The following is a 22,086-nucleotide window of genomic DNA, read 5'->3' as shown; positions in this document are numbered from 1 at the left end:
GGCAGCTTTCCAAACAGGATCTCTGGAGCTTCCTTAACTCCACCTAAACCACCCCATTCTTTGGCCCTGCCAGTTACCCTGTGATCACTTTGGTGATGTTTGTAAGGAAAGGGGACAGAACCCTTTTCCTGCCCAGTGCTCCACAGTGACATCAGCCATTGGTGCAGGACCCATGGGGCATCCCCAGCAGGATGCTGGCACCTGTCCCCAGGAAGGGGCTGGAAGAACACTTGTCAACTTGGGTCATTCAGTGGCTGAGCCTGTGCCCTGCCTCAACTCCATTCCCCAACATCAGCACACCCTGAGCTCAGTCTGTTGCCCAATTTCTACCATTGCTTCCATGAGCTTTAGAGGCTTGTGTCTAGTTATAGTTGAAGTGAAGAAGTGGATGACAATGAAGATGCTTTCAATAAAAATTTTATTTAAATGGTCCCATTTTACATGGTAAAATGATTGGTGTGTATAAGGTTTCTAGATTCTCTTGCTGATTCTCTTGCAGGTGAGGCTACCCAGGGTCATTACCTGAAAAACAAATGGAAAGTGTTAGCTTTTTATGGATTTGTAAAGCCACAGACTATTTCAAGCTGGAAGGGACCTATGAGGATCATCATGGTGTTTAGCTCCAAACTGTACTTAGGAAGGAGCTGGTCTTGCATATCAAAACAGGGCTGATCCCCAGTCTATCTCCTATAAATTGAATTTTTAAAGCTTTGAATTTCTTCATGAATACCTGAAAGCAGGTAGGTATAATCTGGCATCCCTCAGCTGGGATCAGTTTTCCTCTCCTCTCTTCTCTAATAGTGGCAAGGCCAGGCACATACCTGTACCTCTGGGTGGATGAGAAAATGCTCTCATTACCTGAAACTTTGACCAGCAACACCTAAACTGGGGTCTTCAAAAATGCTTTTTGGATCATACTCTAATGAGAAGCTGCCTTCAGTGCCTGGCTGCAGAGCCCGTGAGCAAGCACATGCTCTCCTCCAGCACCTCCCCAAGATCCCCTAGGGCCAGACCCCTGAAGGCAGCTCTGCTATTGCAGCCATTGCCCTTCTCCACTTACGTTGGTGAGGGTGTCTCCATTCAGCTCTGTGACGGATGTCAGCTCATGGCCACGGACGTTCAGTTTTGCAACCAGTTTGTTGTTACCCTCCATCTGCACAAGGGCCTGGTGGAAGAAGACAGAAGCATTCATGTTATTGCTGGAGAACACCTCAACCCCTGCATTTTGTCCTTCCCCTGCTGTAGCCAGAGGGGACTGCAGAGACACCTGAGCTAGGTCATGGCTGGTCATGTCATGTCCTGTCCACCACCCACCGACTGCACACTGCTGTAGCAGCCTCCTTTGGGGTGAGGTGACTGGGAGCTGGGTGACAGCATGGGGCTGGGGGGAGTCTCAGTCAAGGTGGGAAACTATTTCAGGAGCTTTCAGAAACTCAGATATGGCTGGAAAGCTCTCCAAGGGACAGGAACATCTGCTGAGCCTCTGCCCACCGGGAGCTGCACATCTAAGGAGGCTACAGACAGCACCAGCATCCCCAGGGCAGCTATCACTGGTCAGTGAAATGAATCAAATAAATAAGCCAGCAAATCCCATTTCTGTTTCTCTGTCTTGCTCAGCTATGTGTTCATTTGTCCTTGAGCTGCTGATTTACAGAGTGAAAAACCCTTCTAATAGCGGTTTCCCCCTGGTTTATGCCAAAGGGACTTCAGTGATGCTGGAAATTGTGACACAGCTGGTACAGCTCTCAGAGCACCATTCATGGGGCATTTCTTTGGTGATCATCCCTCCTGTTTTGGAAAGTCCCTGCAATATCCTCTTCTCCTGAGGTAGAGGTGAAAGGCAATATTTGCCAGGGGTGCTGCCTTGGCATTTTATGAACCCTTGGAAACTAATGTCTAGGAATGGGAGCTGAACCAATTTCAAGGGTGATAACTCCTCACCTTGCCAAATCATCTCACCCAGTGTCAACAGAAGGCAGTGAGAAAAGCTAACAGAGACGTTAACAGCTACTGGGACTTAAAAGGGGAGATTTATTGGTTTATGACTCATTATCTGATTTTCTTGCATTATATTTGAGTCAGCAAAATGAAGGTGGAAATGTTTTGTGCTGCAACATGACACAAAGTCAGTCCTTTTATATCTCAAATATTTCAGAACTTTTACTGTAAAAAAAAAAAATTGCCAAAGCATCTCTATCTCCCTTTTTCATATAGGATATTAAAACACTGGCATCCAGTGTTTCCCAAAGATGCTATCAAAATAGATTCAGAAATGCAAGGCTGCTTCTGTAGGGATGTTTTAACACCTGTAATATGGTCAGTCCCTTTTCTCAAATGGAGAGGGAATGGCTGGAAAGGAAATTTAATGTCCCTGAGCCCCCCCAGCCCTGGCAGAGGAGGGTCTGCTCACTCACCTTCGCTTTGTCTCCATTCAGCAGCTCCATCTCACCCTCCTGCCCAATGGTGAACTCGTTTTTCATCACTTTGGAGCCAGTGGTCACAGTAATCTTGAACTTGTTCCCATCCTGCACAATTTCTGAGGTGCTCTTGAGATCCTTGCCCTTCTGGATCTGGTCATCAGGGAGCCCTGCCCAGGAACAAGAGACATTGAGTGAATGCTGGAGCCATCTGTGGGCAGATTGCTGCTACTGGAAGAATGTGGCAGGACTGGGGAAAATTTCAGTTCCAGCCAGGAAAATTTCAGTTCCAGTGTGGAAAAACATTTCAATGATGATGCTTTCCCAAGAGCCACATGTCTCTGAGTCTGCTGGGGTGGAAGATTAATACCATCATCCTAAGTTTTGTGTGGGAACTAGACATGTCCCATGTCTCACTGACCTGACTGGGAGCACAAACACCACCTTCCTGTCTAAGAATAAATCCTGCTTTCCTCCCTTCACTGACAGACAAGGAAAAATGGATTAAATAAACAGAGAATGAAGGAACAAAGTGGGGGGTTTTATGAGATTCAGGGTCCTTGAGAGCCAGCTTACAAAATCTCCCAAAGCCTGAAGGTGATCTGGCAGGCAGAGCCCTTCTGGCACAGAACTGTGCAGAAATAATGAAAAGCCCCCTGAATCCCCACAGGACCACATTCCCTGTCACAGACACAACTGGAAATCTATCAGACACATTCAATATTTAGCATTTAAACAATGTCAGCTATTTTTCTGATAAATGGTGGGATTTGAGGCTTTGCAGTATCTCAGCACAGTGGCTGAGCAATGTCCTGCTTGCCCCCAAATTTCACAGCCTGATGGAGCAGATCTGCAGTTCCCCTAAGCCACCAAGGTGCTGCTGGTTTATCATGTGTGTGCAGCACTCAGCCACACTGCCCAGTGGCTTCAGAGCCTGCCAGGACAGAGTTTCTGCAAGCCATAAAATTTCACCCAACTTCTCATGACCTCCAGCCCCCAACCAGAGAGATGCCTTCTCTTCTATTTTGAGGTCTCATCTCCACACACATACATTTAAAATCCCAACAATTACAAGGTGACAGAAACAGGAAATCTCAGTGATGTCTCCATCTACATCATCAGCACATCAGCACAGTTGGCTCCCAAAAATCAGTAGGATCTGCAGAGGCAAAGCAGCACATAGCACATGCAGGCACTTACCAATGGCTTTCATAAAGGCCTCAAAGTTCTCCTGGGACTGGAGCTGGTACTTTCCAGTGAAGCTCATGGTGGAAAGGTTCTCTGTGCTCTCAACACAAGAGAAGGTACCTTGCTGATGAGCAGAGCTCGGTTTTATACGGTTCTTTTGCCTTAAAACTTGGCCAGAGGTAAGATGATGTAATTGGTTTATGGCCATGTTCAAACATTAACGTAAAACTGGGCAATGGTCAGTGATAAATTGCTCTACGTTTTACAGACCACAGTGTACAATGTGGGGGCAGGGAACACCCCATAAAATTCATTTTATGGAGGTCATGATGTGGCATCCATAAGCAAATGATAAAGAAAAAATAATAATTGTACAAAGAGGCTCATTATCAGAGGAACGAGCCAAATAATCTAACGAGCTTGCAGTCTGGAGCACGTACCTGGAGGAGGAGAAAGTGGAGATTGTGTGGCCCCTGGAGCTGACAGTGGGGATTTCTGCTCGCTGGTGTGTGCATGGTGGGATTTTAGCACTGGCAGAATAGTGGCTGCACACTGTCAGGGACTGACTCACTCACAGACTTGTTCTGGTGGGGTTTGGTGTAACCCAGACGTAGCAGGAGCACAAACCCATCATTGTACCCTAAGAAAAGAACAACTCCAATTCCTGGCCTTGCACTGGCTCACCTGAAGACTGCAGTTGAATTCAGGCTCCACCACTATGGCCCAGCCTCTGAGATGTGTGGGTAGGTGGGCTTGTGCCATGAGTGATCCACCAAACCCCCTTTCATCTCCTCTTCCCACAGGAGCCACAGTTGCTCGTGTACTGAAGGAGCATTCCAGCCCTTGGAGCTGCAATTGTCCCAAGTGCTGCACCAGAAGGACCAGCAGCAGCCTCCAACCTGAGCCTGGTTCCTCCCTCTAAAGCAGGATTTGGAGCAGAACTCTTTTTGAAGTCTGGTGCCTTTGGCTGTGTCCCAGATTGCTTTATGGCATCTGAGCATCCACACTCTGGGTCTGGACTCCCAGGCTTGGCTTCCTGCCTCAATGAATTCCTCCTCCCTTTCAAAGTCAGTGCAGGGATTTTCTTCCTTTTCACTCCATGCCTTCTCCTCTTTGCAATTCTTCCATTTTGCCTTCTCTTAGCAGCTTTGTCCCTTCTTTGAAATCGTGGATAAGAACGAGATAGACCTATTTCCTTCCAATCTGGACATGCTGTCAGAGCCTTCTGCTGCTGTCTGTCCTGCTTCTGCTGGCTGAGCCCCTCTCTCTGTGCTGCAGTAGTGAGCCTCAGTTTCTGGTTAATTAGTACAGGCAGTGTCTGCCAGATGAGGCAGGAGAGGGAAAACCTCAGCTGGTAGGATGGACAGTGGATGAAGTTGGCTGGAAGGGGGAAAATCTGTAGGGACATCATCCCTGCACACTGTGGAGGGAGCTAGGCAGGTTCAGAGAGCAGTCATGGGGGGTGGGTTGATTCAGCAATTTCTCCAAACAGCTTTCTGGCTTTTTTTCCATTTTTTCCCCTCAGGAATGATGTAACCTCAGGAATTGCATTTCATTTTTACTCCTGCCTCAGGTGAATACCCTGGTGTCACATGCGGCTGTGCTGACTGAAGTCCCTTTTCAGTGTCCCCTGCTTGGGGACAGTGGTGACTGACCTCTTCTGCTGTGTCCTGGCAGCAGCCTGAGCTGGCAGCTCCCTGCCTCCCATCAGCCAATGTTGTCTGGCCATGGACTACCTGGAAACACATCAGTGTTTCCCACATTTTCATGCTCTGGACCTCTGGCTGCTCCTCCAGGCAATTCAGGTCCCCTCTCTTTGCATGATGGGAAGAGGTTAGGCTGGAAAAACAGCATAGTTCCCAGGCCCACAGTGTGCCTGGAGGCCAAGCTTCTAAGGGCTGGATGTCACTCATCAAATGTTAAAAGGGGAATATAATTGTCCAGAACTCTCTTGGTAATTGGGCAGAAATTTTTCCATTCACAGAAATGTTCAACTGATGAGAGAATTCACCCCACTTTGAACCCAAGTTGTCTTCTGCAGGTATCCCCTCCTCTTCTACTTAATGTGACTAGCTATAACATATCTATGCTCCTGATTTGCCATTGGATAAATGGGGACTATGAATCACTGTTGGAAAATTTGAAAATGTGACCAACTGATTTTTAACCAATGATCAAAAATAAAACCTCTTTGTGTTCTGTTGGACTCAATGTACTTTCTTTTTTTTTTTAATCAAAGAAATGCAGTTCATATTAAAAAGGGAAGAAATGCTTATTGAATGAAATTTGGCCAAGGTAATTATTATCTAGCCAAGTCTGCTGAGCAAATGGCAGGTGAGATAAACTTAATCTCAATAGCAAAGTTCAGAATACTTGTACATCTCCCCAGCAGAATACAGGATCTTTTAAAATATGATATCACCGTAACTTTCCAGGGCCAAGAAAATGCACCTGATTGCATTAAATTGAGATCATGTCAATTAATAATCTGATTACAGTAAATCCATACCCTAAAACCTGAATCTAGTCTGTATAAAGAGAAAAGGCATGGATCATTTAAAAAATTATTGAGGATGCTACATCATGTGGGAAGCTAGCAGGTACTTCTGTTTTGAAGTTGCTCTGAAAATATAGGGTCTTGGAGGCTTGTCAGAAAAAAAAGGACTAAAATATCTTATTTCTACTTTTTTGCACCTGAATCAGAGATACGGAAATGCAGAACTTCTCAGGCAAAAATATCACAGTGGATCAGCCATGGTTTTGGCCAAATCTCAACCCCCACCTCCTCTGTCTCCTTGGATACTCAACCTGGCTCTTCACCACCTACCTCTTGAAGGAGAGGTGCTCAACCCAAACCTCCCAAAGTGCAATTTGTGGCTGGTGCCTTGTGTTATAACATCTGCCATAATCAAGAAGTGTTTGGCTCTGTCACCTCTGTAGCTTCCTGGGAAGCAGTTGTATCCTTTTATGACTTCCCCTCAACCCTTCCCTGGGATTCCCACTCTTGGCTCTCACTTTCACTCAGTGTCTGGGAAGCCACCTACCTGCACTACTTCTTGATTATTCAGACATTATGTCCAGATTTTGAGTTTTAGGGCTCCTACGGGGGAAAAAAAAAAAAATTTACCTCCTCCAGTACAAACTTATTTAAGTTCTTAACTACAAAAATTACTTTAGAGCCAAAGCACTGTGTGGGGAGAGGCACTTTGCTGTAGCCTGGGGGAGGCTACCTGGCATCCTTGTGGAGGTCTGGAATGTTTTCATGCATCTCTCCCCTATCACCTCACATGCTTCTCTCATCTATCCCACCAGTACCTCCCCAGACTTTGTGATGCCTTTGGTTTCACCTCAGTGCTTTGGGAAGCTGGGGCTGGGCTCTACACTAAGATTTTCTTAGCCCAAATCTGAAAGGCTACAAGCCAGGACCTTTGATGATTCAGCCATGGATTTTTCTAGTGCAGGTCCAGTTGAACACCCCAAAAGCACTAGCCATTTTTTTTAAAAAAGCTTGGTCACAAGCTTGCTGGTCACAGATCCCCAGGTGGGCTTCCCTCTGTCTCATCCTATAGTGTTGTTGGGTAATCCCTATTTCTGCTGCCCTTGAACCTGGGAACTTGGTCTGCTGCCAGGTTTTCACATCTCTAGTATGATTATTTTGAACCTTGAGGAACAAAGGTTTCTTCCTCAGGCCACATGGCTGCATTGCTTCAAAAGGCTGGGTCAGATGGAAAAAGATGCTGCTGCTGCCATGAGCTCTCTGTCCCTCTTGGTTTCCACCAAATTTTCTTTGTGCTGCATTCCCAAGACAGCACCGAGGTGAAATACAGCACCTTCTCCAAATTTTTATCTTTTTGAAATGGCCTTGGCAGTCTGCTGAGATTCCTGCCTCCAAGCTGCAGACATGCAAGCGCCATTTCATATAGGTTTAGATTAGATATGTCATTATCAGAGCCCTGATAAGACTGTCAAAAGCAGTAGCTTGTGCAGGGAGCTGCTGTTTGATAAAGCTTTCCATTGACGCTGATATTCAGAGAAGGGCAGCCCTCAGCAATTGTCATCTTATTGCAAAGGTACCAAAGGGAGCAAAGGGCTGGTATTGCTTCTTCAACGTCAAGGCAGCTCTGTCACTGATAGCACAAGAGCTTAGCTCTGCTTACCAATGATCACATAGGGAGCAGATCTTACAGAAGAGCTGGACTTTGCTGCTGAGATCTTGCTTTAGAGTGGGAATAAAGCTGCTGGCTCTGCCACCCACTTCCCACTCTCTTTCCTCTAACATCTGTGGCATAGTGCTGTGGCCTCTCTCCAGGCACATGGACACCTCTGTTGATGTCCTCAGAAGATGTGTATTGTCCTTGCAGCTTGGCCTTCGGTGGGATGAGGCTGCCCTCCATCCCTCAGCCCAGTTCGTGGAGTCAAAGACTGAAAATGATGCTCATTGATTATGGAGATTATTTGTGCCAAGGCAAGGAAAGAAAATGTCAGGAAAGACATGGAGCCATTAGCACTTCATGCTGTCGAGTGAGGAAGGTCTGGAAGAATCCCTCAAAGCAGAGCCAGTGAGCATTTAACCAATGCAGATGGTGCATCTGAGCCTACCATGCCTGCAGTGCAAACGCCTCCCTCTGATCCAGGCACATAAAGAGCCCCTGAAACACAGTGGGGATAAAGAAACCTTCATCTGACCAAGTGCAGGACACTTGCATGTTGGGATGGAGAGGAGAGCAGCCTCCAAATGCCCACAGGAGGTCAGATGAAGTCCAGTCCTGGAGGGACACCTGGCTGTCACTGTGGGCCAGGACTCACCTGTCCAGCTGTGCTTCTATTCACCCTGATTTATCAAGCACTGTGGCTCACTCAGTGCTGCTCACAGTGGGTTGCAGCTGATTAGTCAAGGGAAGCATCTCGAGGCCATAAAGGCATGGGAAGGAGTCTGCTCCTATCTCTCCTGAGGCAAACACATAACCACAGTTTATAAAGTGAAGGAAAGTCCTTACAATAACCCCCAAGATCTTCCCTAGCAGATGGTGCTCCTTGGCTTGGGAAAGTAATGAGCCAAGAGTGATGCACTAGTTAGAGGGTCAGTGCTCAGGCAGGACACTGCTGTGAGGAGGGCAGGGAATTGCATGGAGTCTGACAGCAACTGGGTTTACACCAGGTTCAGGGCCAGGGAGCTGCTCCATGGGGAGCAACCATGGTGCCAGCAAGACCAGAGCTGTGGACAAAGCCCAGGATTGTCACTGTCCATGTTCCACTTGGTCCTGTTGTGTTTGCTACAATCAAAGTACCTCCCTGAGCACAGGCATCCCCATTTTGTACATTTTGAATCTGACTTTCCCAAAGTCACCTGGAGAAGCTGATAAAGCATCTTTCTTGTCCAGTCCCTAGTGCGTGGTTGTAGAGCTATGAGATTGCAGATTTTGAGGTAAAATGTGGCTCAGGGGTATAATGTAAACTTTGGCATAGTTGCACCAAATTGCACAACCTTTTCCAGGTAACAATGCCAGCGCCTCCAATATCCCCCCATGGAAGCCAGCACTGCACAATTCCTAGTGCTCCCTCTCTGCTCTGCCTTTATGAGTGGGTCCTGCACTTTGGCCCACAAGACCCAAACCACAACACAGGTGGCCTTGAGCTGGTTGTGAAACACCTTGCTCTGAGGAAAAAGTCACACCCAGCCAGGGGGAAAGGACTGATGTGCTGGCAGCTCCTTGCCCTGCAAAATCACCAGAGGAAGAGATAGAAAAGTGCACATTTGTAGATGAGAGGAGGTGACCCACGTGGAAGTTCTGTGTCATGGCAGCTGAAATACAGCAATTTAGATCAGATTTAGAAAGAGAGGGAAAGAACCACCTTTGCTGTAACAAAGACAGCTTTGTGGACTTTAATTTATTTAGTCATACATTTGTGTGTCATATCTCCTTGACACGAGGCTCAAATAAATAATTCTGAATGCATGTTTGCCTGTGCAGCTGCAGACATTCTGCAAACATTCTTAGCCCCTTCCTGCCATAAATTCTGAGCCTCATCTGAGGGGTCTGCCTCTGAGAAAGGCAGAACTAAAAAGTTTGATTTCTGGCCAGAACCTTACAGTTTTTACCTGGAATCTCCCTGCTTTCTCTGTGAATTCTCACACTTCTGTGCATGAGAGGGCAGGGGATACATAACTTCAACAACCCCCAGTGAAAAGCTCATATAATGTTTCTCAGCCAACATAACACACTTCCCACTGGGATGTAGTCTGTACAGGGTAGTAAATGGTATTGCAAAATCCCAAATATCCTGGTCACTCTCTTTCTGGACCTGCCTGCTGTTGCCTGGGTCACTTATAGGTCTGAAAGCTTTTGTTTGTGTGTGGTTTTGAGATGTCAGATAGCTTTTGAGCAGAGACAGGGCTGGGAGATTTGGGGAGATTTTTGTACTGCTCAGTGTTATGTGATGCTTTTTTATTAAATTTGGTGTTTTCTGGGCCTGGTTGAGAATCGGGGTTTTTTCTGTGTGCCTCTGAGTGTCTCCCTGGGGATAGGAGAGATCCTGCAGAAAGGAGGGTGATAAAATCCCAGGATGGGATTCTTTGGAGAGAAGATGGGGTGAACATGAAGAGCCTCTCTCCCACCCTGATGAGATCTCGCATCAGCTTTGTATCCAACCCTCCTGCCGCAGGACAACTCCCGTGCTTCCTTTTCTTCAGCTCCAAAACTCTGGAGAGGTGTTTCCCGGCTTCTGTAGGGAAAACTGGGCATCCGTAGCCCGGAGGGTGGAGGGAGCTGTGGGAGGGTGGGAAAGGCTGGATGGGATCAGGAAAGGGATGAGCATCTCCTCCTGGATGCCGGGGCACAAGGCACTGCCGCCATCTAGTGACTTGGGATCCACCGGTGGCTCTGGCAGAGCAACGACTGGGGCTGAGACATGAAATTTTAGGGGGATTTCAGCAGGAAAAAAATTGAATTTTCCCTGTTATATATGTCTTTCTGCTTCCTCAGTCCCCATGACACTTTGGGATGCCTTTGGAAGGTGGAGAGGCTGAGGAAATTCCACCTGGAGGGATGAAAAATGATGAGATACCAAAAAAAAGTTGGAAAAGTCTAGATAGCAGCCTCAGCTGGGATTTGCAAATGCAGGTGATTCCTGCCATATGAGTCCAGAGACCACGAACTGCTCAGGAACGGACAAGGTCCAAAGTGGAAGTGCAAATCCCAGCAGGAATATGGAGGCACTGAGTAAGACCAGGTTAATTAGAGGCTATTACATTTCCCAGCTCTTGATCTGTTGCTGCAGTGGATGAGTCCTGACAGGCAGCACAGGCACGCTCTTCCCCTCCTTCTCTCAAGAATTCAAAATAATATTAAAGAATCATAGAGTGGATCATGGAATCACAGAATGGTTTGGGTTGGAATGGACTTTAAAGATCCAGCTTGGTTCCAGCTCCCTTGCCATGGGCAGGGACACCTTTCACTAGATCAGATTGCCCGGAGCTCCATCCAAAATTAAATGCCACTCTAAACTTGAGTGCAGGGAAATTGCAGGGCTAAGCATGTGATAAGCTCTCCAAGCAAATGGCACAGTCATCCTGGTTTGTGTCCCAAGCTGTGCTCTGTGCTCACCTGTGTCTGCCACATCAGCAGTCCCTGCACCCCAGCATTAACCACTGACCTCATCAGTGAGGTCATCACTGCTGATGGACCCAGGGCATGGATAGACCTGTGGCAACAGCCTCTTTGCAAATGCAGAGCAGCAGGTAAAAATGCTGTAATACATTTTTTTTTCCAGGGTTCCTGTTTTCCAGGGTTCCTGCATCCCAAAGGGATGTAATGCTGAATGTATCATCAATTGCATTGTAAGCTCTTCACTTGGAAAAAAAAATTAGATGCATTAATGAAGTAAATTCACACAGCTAAAACATGCATTAAAAGAATTAGACATATGGTTAGTGAATGCCCAGAGGCATAAGGTCCCATGGTGGTGGGAAGAGGTGAAGTCTCATTGAAATGTGCTGGGTGACTCTTGAAAAGATGTGCATTGGTGATATTAAATTATTGCATTGGTAATAAAAATTATCAGCTTGCGCGGTTTTTCCTACGGATTTGATCCTGTCCTTGTTCTAGCCTGAATGTGAGCTGAGCTCAAAGTGTGCTCTGCCTCTGCATGGGCAAGGAAGGAAAATCCTGGATTCACCTTGACACACCATCATGGGAAAGGGGAGAGGGTAGAACAGAGGAGCTAAATCACATATCCTGCGGCTTTTACTTTTTCCTTTATTTCTAAAGTTTCACCGTTTTGTCCAGAGATGCTACTTGCAGGTTTTTGTGTCAGCTACCACCAGAGCATGATGAGGAGCTGAGGCTCTGTTTTGGAGATATCAGACACTCCCCTCAGCATCCAAGTAAACCTGGAAGCTTCCAGTGACTCCAGGGGTGGCAATAGGGAAGTTTCACCATTGATTTAAACCTGAGCCACCCCTGAAGAACAAGGTCCAGCCTTGGTGTTTTATCCAGCACCTTCTGAAAGGACCTGGATTCACATCTGGAATGGGGACAGACCCCCATTACAGGTTGAGCACCCCACTGGCCAGCAGTGTGCCATGAGGATCTGGTGACTACAGGTACCACGGTGCCACAGCAGGTTTGGGTGGCTCAGGCTTCATCTTTGCAATGTCATGAGGAATACTGAGCTCAGAGATGGTGGGGAGATGTGGGCTGGTTGGTGATATAATTTATATAATTATAGATAAGTAGCTCCCTTCCTAGCTGATTTCCTAGAGATGTGCTCTGCTCTGGCCCACTATTTGAACTCAGATATATTATTAAAATCTTCTGTTTGCTTCCTGCTTGACTACAGCTGTCCTGTTCAACCTTGAGCAACACCACCACAGGTAATTTTGTCCAGAGACTGAAATTTTTCTATTGCCTCCACCTGAAGAGCCTGCAGAAAGAGTCCTTTGGGATGCTGGGTGTAGAAAAGCCCTTTTCCACATCAGTGCCCAAGACAGTGACTGGACCACTCTCTACCAGAGACTTTTCTCATTGCTCCAGTGGGAACCATAAGAATAAAGAGAGAGAGGCAATGTGTTTAGGGTCAGGCTGCAGTGGTTTGGCAGGTGATGTGTCCCTTGCTGCAGATGTGGGCTCCGTGGCTCATGGCAGGTCATTATCAGCCATCCTTTGTACCTCTGCTCCTGCCTGAAATCCTGGGTCTGTGCAGCCATAGGTTGTGTGCTGACCTTACCCTTTGAAAAAACACTGATTATATAAAAATTAAAAGTAGGAAATGGATGCACAGCCCTTCCCTGTGACAAACTGGATTTTTTTGCACAACCCCTCCCATGTGCCCTCTCTCTCCTGTGCCTCAGTTTCCCTGTTGGTATGACTGGGCTGTTGGGAGGCTGAACACTTTGCTTTGCAGAGCTGAGTTCCAGACTGATGGTGCTTGCCAGGAGCTTCTGGGGTTTTCTGACCCAAACCCTCCTTTAAGCTTGCTCAATCTCAAATTTAAATCCAAACTCTTGGTTTTATCAGGTGGCTCCAAGCTTCCCCAGCTGCAGTTTGAATGTCTCCAGGGTTATACTGGAGACAACAAGCCCTCCATGCCCTGTGCTGATCACACTCAGGGTAAAATCTCTCTCCTAATATTTAACCAGATTTCCCCTCTGCTGCAGCTTGCATTGCTGCCCCTTGTCCCGATGCCTGGCACCAGCAGGAACAGCTTGGCTCTGTCGCTCCCACATATTGCCATTCCCTGCTGGCTGCTCTGTGGCACTGGGAACATCGGCGGGTGGCAGCGGGGACAAGTTTACCGTGAGCACAAGTGCAAAGGGGGGCCGGGCTGGAAGTGTGTCAGCAGGTTATTTGGCCATTTCCCTGCTGTGTTGTGCCGTGCTGAGGGGCTGCAGTGGCCCAAGGGCCTGAGGTGGGAGCAGCTGGGGGTTCATGGGGTCAGGGGGAGCATTGGCCTCTCCTAGCAGTGCCGGCAGCCGCTCGGTGGGATTTGCGTGAAGCCGGAGGATTTAGCTCAGCCCTTCCTACGCTGCGTCAAATCCTGTCCTTAGTTTAACCCCTCTGAGCAAAATCAACAAATCAACCTGCTCTAAAAACATAGAGATTTCCTTTTTCTTATATTTTCTTTTTTTTAAAATTTTTTTATTTAAAGCTCCAGCTTTTGCAAGCAGCCCACAGAGGGACATGACGTGCTTGTGCAGTGACTTCTGCGCTGTCAGGGCTTTTCCTCAGGCGGGAAGTGTCTCCCTGGGCAGGGTGGAGGGAAAGCAGGCCAAGGAGGCTCCAATCTTGGCACAAATCTCAGGCAGCCTTTGTACCTCCTACAAAATGCTGTGTGCCCTCCACTGAGCCCGGCTGCTCCAGTTCTTTCTGACTTTCTGGTGCTTTGTTCCCTGGGGAGTTCTGTCAGTCTGTCTGTCCACAGGGGAAGTTTTTTGAGGGAGCAGGTTTGGGACAAGGGCCTGTTGCTGGTGTGGGGAGGCTCTGGGTTCCTGGCAGTGACTGTGGTGCCTCCCCACAGCCATGGAGTACATCAGCACTCGGGGAGGCACGAAGGCCGTGGATTTTGAGGGAGCCCTTTTCTCCGGTTTCGCGCCTGATGGGGGCCTCTTCATGCCCCAGAGCATCCCCTTGCTGGACAGGGACACCCTGCGAAGGTGGAGCAGGCTCTCCTACTCTGAGCTGGTCAAGGAGCTGTGCTCCCTCTTCATCCCAGCCGAGCTGGTCCCGCGGAACACGCTCAGTGGTGAGCTGAGTGGGGAGCTGCTAGCAGGGAGGTGCATGAGGATTTTGGGGGGTTTGGATGCATCTGCCTGCCTTCCCCCATTCTCTTTGCAGGGAATGGAGCCTGCTGCACCATCATCTGCTCCTTTCTGTGCCCTGTCCTCCTTTGTCATCTTGCTGGCACTAGGGGAAAAGTTGTCCCCTGTGTGGACAGCCCTGCTCACTGCTGGGGCTCCCTCAAGGGCTTTCTGCTGCTTCACGCTTGCCTCGACATCCTTTTTTAATGTTTTTAACACTTAAGAGCTATCACTTCCAGCAGAGGGCAGCTGCAACCTCTGTCTCAGCGGCACATAGAGATAAAACTCGTGTTTCCTGTGTTTTATATTTTAACACAGTTTTCTCTGATTGTGTGACATGTTCCCTGGGATTACTTAGCACGGGGTTATCAAACACCATGAAGCTGGGGTGGTCCACGCCTAATAACTACAAATAATTTGTTGGATATATGTCACTGCTCCAGCAACTGAGAGCCTTTGGTTGTGCAGGAAGGTACCCAGAAGCATGAAGAGCACAGATGCAGTGAGTCATGGGTGAGAAAAACACTCCTCTACCCAATCTAACAGGGCATTTAACCATTTTCCTTCCAGACCTGATCGACAGGGCCTTCAGCAGGTTCAGACACAAGGATGTTGTGCATCTGTCCAGGCTGAAAGATGGGCTGAACATTTTGGAGCTCTGGCATGGTGTTACTTACGCATTTAAGGACCTGTCCTTGTCTTGCACAGGACAGTTTTTACAGTACTTCTTGGAGAAAAAGCAGAAACATGTCAATATTCTGGTGGGTGAGTATGACTCCTTGGGGGTAAGATTTCTGGGCAGACCTTTACCTTGAGAGCCATCATCCCACAGCCCTCCCCATAGATGCCCCAGGGTGGTATTGCCTTGTGATCTCCAGGCTGCTCTGGCCAAAAATATCTCAGGGAGCATCTCTGCATCTTTGCCTTAAAGTGCAGCGATGCAGGTTTGACCAACACATTGATTTTTTGCTTTCCTTGGTGCTTCCTCACTTTAAAATAGGGACTTCAGGGGACACAGGAAGCTCGGCCATCGAGAGCGTGAGAGGGCAGAAGAACGTGGACATCTTTGTTCTGCTGCCCAAGGGGCTCTGCACCCAGATACAGGAACTTCAGATGACCACCATCCTTGAAGACAACGTCCACGTCTTTGCTGGTTGGCATTGCTGTTTGGACTGTCCAATTTATGGCCCTGCTGTGTTGAAACCTTGACCCTAAAAGTATCAGGGGGCTGTTCAGTGGGATTTGCGGCTTTAGCAGCTGCAGCCAGCCGGGTCATTGCCATCACCATGCCCAGATATCTGGCTAGCAGGAGACAACATCCCCAGTTTGACAACCAAGTGGTTCAAGGCTTCTTTTTCTCCTGGCCACAGATCAGAGCTGCCTCCATGCAGGTGGTTGGTGTTTGGCTGCACAGCCCCATTTTTTGTCACTAAAAGGATTTATTCACCCTTTCCCTCCATCCTCTCCCCTTTGAGGGTGATCCACCCCCTACCACCATGCCATCCTCATGGAAAGGCATCACCTTTGGGTGCTTGAGTTGTGTGAGTTCCCATGGACTCTTCTGCTCAGCCAGGTCTCACCTTGGCGTCTCTCCAGGGGATGCAGCATTTGCCTTCCTGGCAAGTATATATTTGGTGGAAGCAAGAGCCCAGAGTGCCACATAGGCAGAAACCACCTGACATCCTCAGGGACATTCAGCCCCTGGTTCATACAGCCCCTGAGGCAGATGGGCAGCTCAGGACACTCCTGGCCACAGCAAACCCCAGGGCTTGAGATCAAGCCTATTTCTGAGCAGAAATGCCTCGTGCCTGCTGCACTGCTGCTGGCAGATCTAATCTTTCCTTTCTCCTTTTGACAGCTCGTGGGAACAGCGATGAAATCGATGAGCCTATCAAGGAACTGTTTGCTGATGTCGATTTTGCTGGAAAATACAACCTGATGAGCTTGAATTCTGTCAATTGGTCCAGGATTATGGTGCAAATTGCTCACTACTTCTATGCTTACTTTCAGTGCACCCCATCCCTGGATACCACCCCACTGCCAGTGGTGGAAATTGTTGTGCCAACAGGAGGAGGAGGAAATATCACAGGTAAAGGGAAAAAAAGATGAGTAAGATAAGAGAGAGAGAGAATGCTGTGATCTATGGACCAAAAGCACTTTGCAGATACTGGGTATTGCTATTTATTAAAACACCCACTCTCTGGTAGGATTTCTTCAGAACCACTTATATTTTATTACTCATGTATGGTTATTACTCAATTTAGGTGTCACTGATGATTTGCAAGGTGCAGAAAAACCCAAACCACCCTTTGATGATGACTGTAACTATCTTGAGGATGGGCACATTAGGAGAGGACAGAATGTGTTTGATGCAGAAAAGAGGGAAAATACTGTGGCTCTGATTTCTTAAGTGAGACATTAACAGAGGTGTGGAATCCTGCCTGGTCCTACTCTGGTTTGTGTGGTAATGCATGGTCAGGAGAACAACCCTTAATTGCATAATCTGGCCTTCTTAATGAGAGTCCTTGATTGCCTTCGTCCCAAAATAGGTGTAGAACTATCTTATGAAATCAAGAAAGGATTTTATGTATTCACAGCTCTTCCAGGCTGTCCATCAGAGAGGCAAAAGCCCAAAATCTTCATCTCTCCTGCTTGTCTGGCAGCTGCCTAAGCTCTGAGTGCTCTGCCTATTCACCAGCAAATGTGGAGATGCCCAGGGGTCTGTGTTCAATGGCAGGCAGAGCATTGCATCCCTGGATTTTATAACCTGTGCTCTACCAAACCAGTGAAGACAGATATCTCGGAGTTCACTAGACAATATAATTTGTGTCTGCTTCTGAACTAGATATTTAATCAATTTGTACAATGACTTCTGTGCTAAATCTCCTTTGAATGTTCATCAAGTGCACATGTATTTTTCACTCTTTTTTACTAGCTGGCTGTATTGCCCAGAAAATGGGTCTCCCAATTCGACTTGTTACTGTGGTGAACAGCAATGACATCATTCATAGGACTGTTCAGCATGGAGATTTCTCACTGGCAGAGAGTGTGAAGGCCACGTTAGCATCAGCTATGGATATTCAGGTTTGTAGTGAATGTAGTGAATGCCAAAATGCAAAAATTGCAAATACGGTCTTTTTTTTTCTTGTACTCTGTTCTACATGTAAAATTGTGCCACTCAGTGATGTATTAGGAGGTGTGAGTCATATTGACCATTTATGCTATGGACTGCTGAGCTGAGATAGATCAAACACCTTTTCCCTCACTCTTGACTTTCTGATCTTCCTTGAGTGCTGGGTTTCTGGGGACTTGTTCTGTGCAAGCTTAGCAAGAGAGGGACATTTCCACAACATGTGACAGCTGGAAAACTATAAATACCATCGTGTCTAAAGGGCTTTGTTGATGCTTCTGAAAGGCTCCACCAAGAGCAAGAGGAGAGACCAGGAAGGAGGCAGAGAAGTCCAGAAGCAATGCCTCCTTCATGGCCCTCTGCAGCTTGCTCAAAGCAAAACAAGTCTCAGCAGGCAGGGGAAGGCCTCAGAAAGAAAAACCATGGAGGTACAGAAACCAAACACCTGGAAGCAAATACCTCCTGTTTCATTCCCACCCTGTGATCCCCAGGGATTGGATCTGCTTCCAAACAAGTGATCAAAGAGGGAAACCTTCGGTGTTGTATCTCCATGGCCTTAAGCTACCTGGATTTTCCAAAAGCTGTTCAAACACACTGGGAGCCTGGAGGGACTGCCATGCTTTGCAGTCAGAAGTCCTTATGCCCCAATCACCAGGCTGTGCTCTGCAGCTTGGCTTGCCTGCTGAGCCAGGAGCTTGTGGGGCTCCTCAGAGCTCCAAGGGTAACTGGGCTCCTCTCTCAGCCCATCTCCAGCTACACTGGTCAGCAAGTGCCAGACTTTGGGATCATGGCAGCAGGCAGTCAGGCGAGGAGATTTCCTGAGATTCCTGAGGAGCTGGATGAGTGTCTCCCTCTGCACACCCCTCTCCATGGCTGCATGGGACATCATTGTTCAGCTCACATTGGAAACATCCATGTAATTATTTCATAGCTAAAGACATCATTTTTTCCGGAGGGGAAATCCCCTGCTTGCAGCAGGTCAGCCTTGAGGTCAGATGGGATTGCTCAGGGCTTTGCCCATTTGGGTGTTGGAAACCTTCAAGGATGGAGAGTTCAGGTTGCTGATTGCCTCTTCAGGTTGCTGATTCTGCAGAATAAGGTAAAGCAGAGAAAATTTCCTGTGAGGTGCAGCCTGAAGAGTTGAAGGTGAAGCAGGAAGTGTGGTGTGGATGAGCTTTGTGAGGGGCAATGCCAGGACCATCACAGCTGATGCTATGTCTTCGCAGCACCTAAGGCAAAGCAGGGGCTGTTCTTTGTCCCTGAGGTCAGAAAGCACCACACAGCTCATGCCTAGATGCCAAAACCTCGTCCCCAGCATGACCTGGGGACAAAGTTGTCCTCCAACTGGACCCCAATGTTCTCCTGGAAAGCTCTGGTGGCATGGGACAGAAGCAAAAGCCTTACTTAGATGGTAATATCAGTACTTGCACAACTGTCCTAGCCCAGTTCAACTTACTGGTGTGAACATAGTGATCTGTAATGGAAACCATAAGGCTGGTGGGAATGGAAGGTGGAGAGGAAGTGTGGGAAGGATGTGGGAGCAGCAGAAAAAAGGACAGGAGAAGGGGTGTCAGGAACACAGTGTTGGAGACACCTCCAGGAGCAGATCATTGATGTCCAGGCACACTGACCTGTATCTTCTCAGGACAGCCTAAATCAGGGGACAGCTAGAGCAAAGGGCAGGCTACACCCAGACTAGACTGAAGATTAGAGGCTGGAGGCTCTGGGAGACGATGGTGGGAAGATGAAGAACAGAACTGGGGCCATAAGACACCCAGATAAGGACACGAAAGGCTGAGTAAGTGCTGATGACTTGACAAGGTAGGACAGGATGGAGTGACAAAAGGTCACAGGCACTGTCAGCTTCTAAAGGTTATGAAAAGTTCATCCAAACCCAGCATTTGAACTGAGAAGGTGAGATGAGGCACCAGCCCCTTGTCCTGTCTGTCCCTACAAGGCTTCTTGGCCAAACCACCTGGATAAATATTTCTTGGTGCTTGTAAATATGCAGGAATGAGACAGGGCAAAGAGAAATTGGTTTGGGACCCTCCTGTATGGTCTTGCACAGAGTTCTGCTGCCGTGTTGCAACACTGATTGCTACACAGCCATACAGGCCAGTCGGGCCCTATATGTACCCTATAAGTTCCTGAAGATTATCAGCCAGCCCTGCAGCGAGCTGGGTGTCTCATTAAGTCTCACAGGAGCTGGATGACTCACAGCAGCATCTGCAACATGGAGTAAACAGCTGGATATTTCTGGTTCTCCAATTTACAGTGTGTTATTAGCCTGGGCTCCTCACAGCGATCATACAGATGTGGTCACACTGTTGATTCACCAGTCACCCCTTCATTTTCTGTTTTAATCTGATGGTCACTGCCAGACTGCTCTGACAGGTCAGAGGTTCAAAAGACATTGTGTTCCCAAAGACTTGGGATGTGGGTGAGCAAAGGGAAGACAAAAAGCCCACCCTGGCTTCCACCAAGGAAAACAGCAGTAGGACCTCAACCCTAATGAGACATCAGAGAATCCACAGGGATGCTCTGCCCCTGAGAGAGATACTTGAATTTCCTCACCTATTGTCTTGTTATCCCAGGAGCCTTACAACATGGAGAGGATCCTTTGGCTGCTCTCAGGCTCTGACAGCCACCTGATAAAAACGCTGATGGATCAATTCAACATCTCAAAAAGGCTGAAGCTGCCAGAAGATTTGCACAGAAAGGTCAGTTCCTCACACACACAGCACTGTGCATGTGTGTGAATTAAGGAGAATTACTGCTACCAGGTGTTTTCAATTCATTTTCAGAATAGAAATATCATAATGGAGAGTGTCCAACCAAAAGTTACAGTGTGAGACCAGAGCAGAAGTTTTATATCAATGTGTGTATATGGAGATGTTAAAACCCCTTTTTATTAATTTTTTTAAAAGAATGTTCTTTCTTCTTCACAAAACTAACTTAAAAATTGACTTCAGTTATTTAGGTAGCATACAAAATTACCCCATCCTTGGCCATGCACTGAGGCATTGTGCAGTGGATGCTGGCACAAATTGGGTGTTTGGGATTGGGTCTGCTGAACTTGCTGCAATTCATCTTCACTGTTACAGCAAAGGGGAGCACAAACACAAAACAGAAAGAGATTCAAGAGAAAACCAACGATTCAAATTGTGAAAGGGCCAGATGTAAAGTCCTGCTTTTTCCTATCCAATTTCCCATGTGCTGTCTCTCACAGGGAAGCCTTTGCCCAGTACCCACTCCTGCTTGTGCTGCAGCAAGATAAATACTAAAAAACTGCATTATTAAAAGCAAGAAGAGCAGTTACACTGAGGTGGATTTTACAAGTCCTCGGAAACTTCCTCAGATCATGGAAACAGCAGCACAGAGCTGAGGAGCTGAGTCCTGCCTCCTGCCCACCCAAGCTCACAGCACCTGTGGATGGAAACCCCTTGCTCACACTCCATCCCTGTAGTTTGTTTCCAGCAGTGCTTCATCCCCCAGCTGCAGCAGCAACCCCTTTTTCCTTCAGTCCCTGTGGAAACACATCCTCCAGCCTCCCTATTTTGACCTGCTTTGCTGCATGCCTGTGGCGCAAACCCAGCTGGGAATGTGTTGGGTGGTGATGCCCTGTGCAAACCCCCCTGTTTCCCACAGCTCTCCGAGACCCTGGGATCGTGCTCAGCCTCTGATGAGGACATTGTGGGAGCCATGCGGCGCTGCTGGGAGGAGAACCAGTACCTGCTGTGCCCCCATTCTGCTGTGGCTGCTCACTACCACTACTCACAGCCTCACAGGTAGGGAGAGCCTTTGTTCCTGCAGCCTCTCCAGCCCAGAACTCGCTCACACCCAAAGTTTTCTTGCCTTTCTTTTCTTTCCAGCATTCCCCGGTGTTGCTTAGCTCCAGCCTCTGCAGCCAAATTTCAGGATGCCCTCCTCCAAGCCGGCCTGGTTCCCCAGATCCCCCCTGAAATCACTGCCCTGACAACGATGGAGACCAGGTCCACTCCCCTGGAGCGGGGACAGGACTGGGCACAGGTGCTCCGGGGCAGGATTGAAGCCGTGGCACAGCAGTGGGAAGCACAGAGGGGTCAGTTTGCACCCCATGGCAGTGGGGGATCACTGGGCAGTTAGTCCCACAGATCTGAGCTACTGGGCACAGCTGGACAATGCCTCCCAGGGCTCATTCTCCTCTCCCAGGAAAGCCCCATGTTATGCTGGGAGTTTCCACGCAAACATTTATTAGCAAGAATGCACTTCCCTGCTGAATTACATGGACTATCTCATAAAATTTTCAGTAAAGAGTTGAATTAGATGGACAATTTAATAAGATTTTCAGTAAAGAGCAATGCAATTGTATCCCTTTTTCCTAATAATTCATAAAAATTGATTGAAACTGAGTAAACCTGCCTGTTCCATCATTACTGGCTGTTACAGAAAGCTTCCTTAAACACTACTCACAGCTGTCTGCTTCTTGAGCATTATCCAGTGATTCTGGCTCTGTGCTGGGATATTCAGCCCAGCAATCCCAATAACACCCAAAATGCTCAAAAGGAAACACATTC

The 22,086-nt window shown here is 47.8% G+C and overlaps 2 protein-coding genes across 4 annotated transcripts; one reads left to right on the top strand and one right to left on the bottom strand.

The window, feature by feature from the left end:
* Positions 1 to 401: 401 nt before the first annotated feature.
* Positions 402 to 3,774, bottom strand: FABP1 (fatty acid binding protein 1). The gene is made up of 4 exons (XM_085059527.1): positions 3,618 to 3,774; positions 2,415 to 2,587; positions 1,061 to 1,165; positions 402 to 522 (listed from the first exon to the last, which is right to left on the bottom strand). Exons 1-4 carry the CDS (start codon positions 3,682 to 3,684, stop codon positions 472 to 474), a joined length of 396 nt encoding a protein of 131 aa, XP_084915653.1. The 5' UTR covers positions 3,685 to 3,774; the 3' UTR covers positions 402 to 471.
* Positions 3,775 to 13,275: 9,501 nt separating this feature from the next.
* On the top strand, positions 13,276 to 21,880 carry THNSL2 (threonine synthase like 2). Of its 3 annotated transcripts, none has more exons than XM_085059522.1 (9): positions 13,276 to 13,399; positions 14,121 to 14,345; positions 14,971 to 15,165; positions 15,401 to 15,553; positions 16,259 to 16,489; positions 17,336 to 17,484; positions 20,125 to 20,250; positions 21,179 to 21,318; positions 21,403 to 21,880. In XM_085059522.1, the coding sequence occupies exons 1-9, from the start codon at positions 13,285 to 13,287 to the stop codon at positions 21,653 to 21,655; spliced, it is 1,587 nt and encodes a 528-aa protein (XP_084915648.1). In that variant the 5' UTR covers positions 13,276 to 13,284; the 3' UTR covers positions 21,656 to 21,880. The 3 variants fall into 3 exon arrangements, with proteins under 3 accessions (XP_084915648.1, XP_084915649.1, XP_084915650.1); XM_085059523.1 differs by lacking the exon at positions 13,276 to 13,399 and adding an exon at positions 13,421 to 13,511; XM_085059524.1 differs by lacking the exon at positions 13,276 to 13,399 and adding an exon at positions 13,431 to 13,445.
* The last annotated feature ends 206 nt before the right edge of the window (positions 21,881 to 22,086 follow it).

This window comes from Lichenostomus cassidix, chromosome 4 (genome assembly GCF_008360975.1).
Source record: "Lichenostomus cassidix isolate B80296 chromosome 4, HeHo_3.0, whole genome shotgun sequence".
NCBI lineage: Eukaryota > Metazoa > Chordata > Aves > Passeriformes > Meliphagidae > Lichenostomus > Lichenostomus cassidix.
The sequence above is the reverse complement of the archived record's forward strand: the minus strand, read 5'-3'. Positions and strand labels throughout refer to the sequence as shown.

Excerpts from the sequence above, each read along its gene's own strand:
- FABP1 (XM_085059527.1), bottom strand. The coding sequence starts at position 3,684 with ATGAGCTTCACTGGAAAGTACCAGCTCCAGTCCCAGGAGAACTTTGAG. Across the intron at positions 2,588-3,617 it reads GGCCTTTATGAAAGCCATTG|GGCTCCCTGATGACCAGATC; the intron begins GTAAGTGCCTGC and ends GTTCCTGGGCAG. Across the intron at positions 1,166-2,414 it reads TGAATGGAGACAAAGCGAAG|GCCCTTGTGCAGATGGAGGG; the intron begins GTGAGTGAGCAG and ends TTCTTCCACCAG.
- THNSL2 (XM_085059522.1), top strand. The coding sequence starts at position 13,285 with ATGCCTGGCACCAGCAGGAACAGCTTGGCTCTGTCGCTCCCACATATT. Across the intron at positions 13,400-14,120 it reads GCAGCGGGGACAAGTTTACC|CCATGGAGTACATCAGCACT; the intron begins GTGAGCACAAGT and ends GCCTCCCCACAG. Across the intron at positions 21,319-21,402 it reads CACTACTCACAGCCTCACAG|CATTCCCCGGTGTTGCTTAG; the intron begins GTAGGGAGAGCC and ends TTTTCTTTCCAG.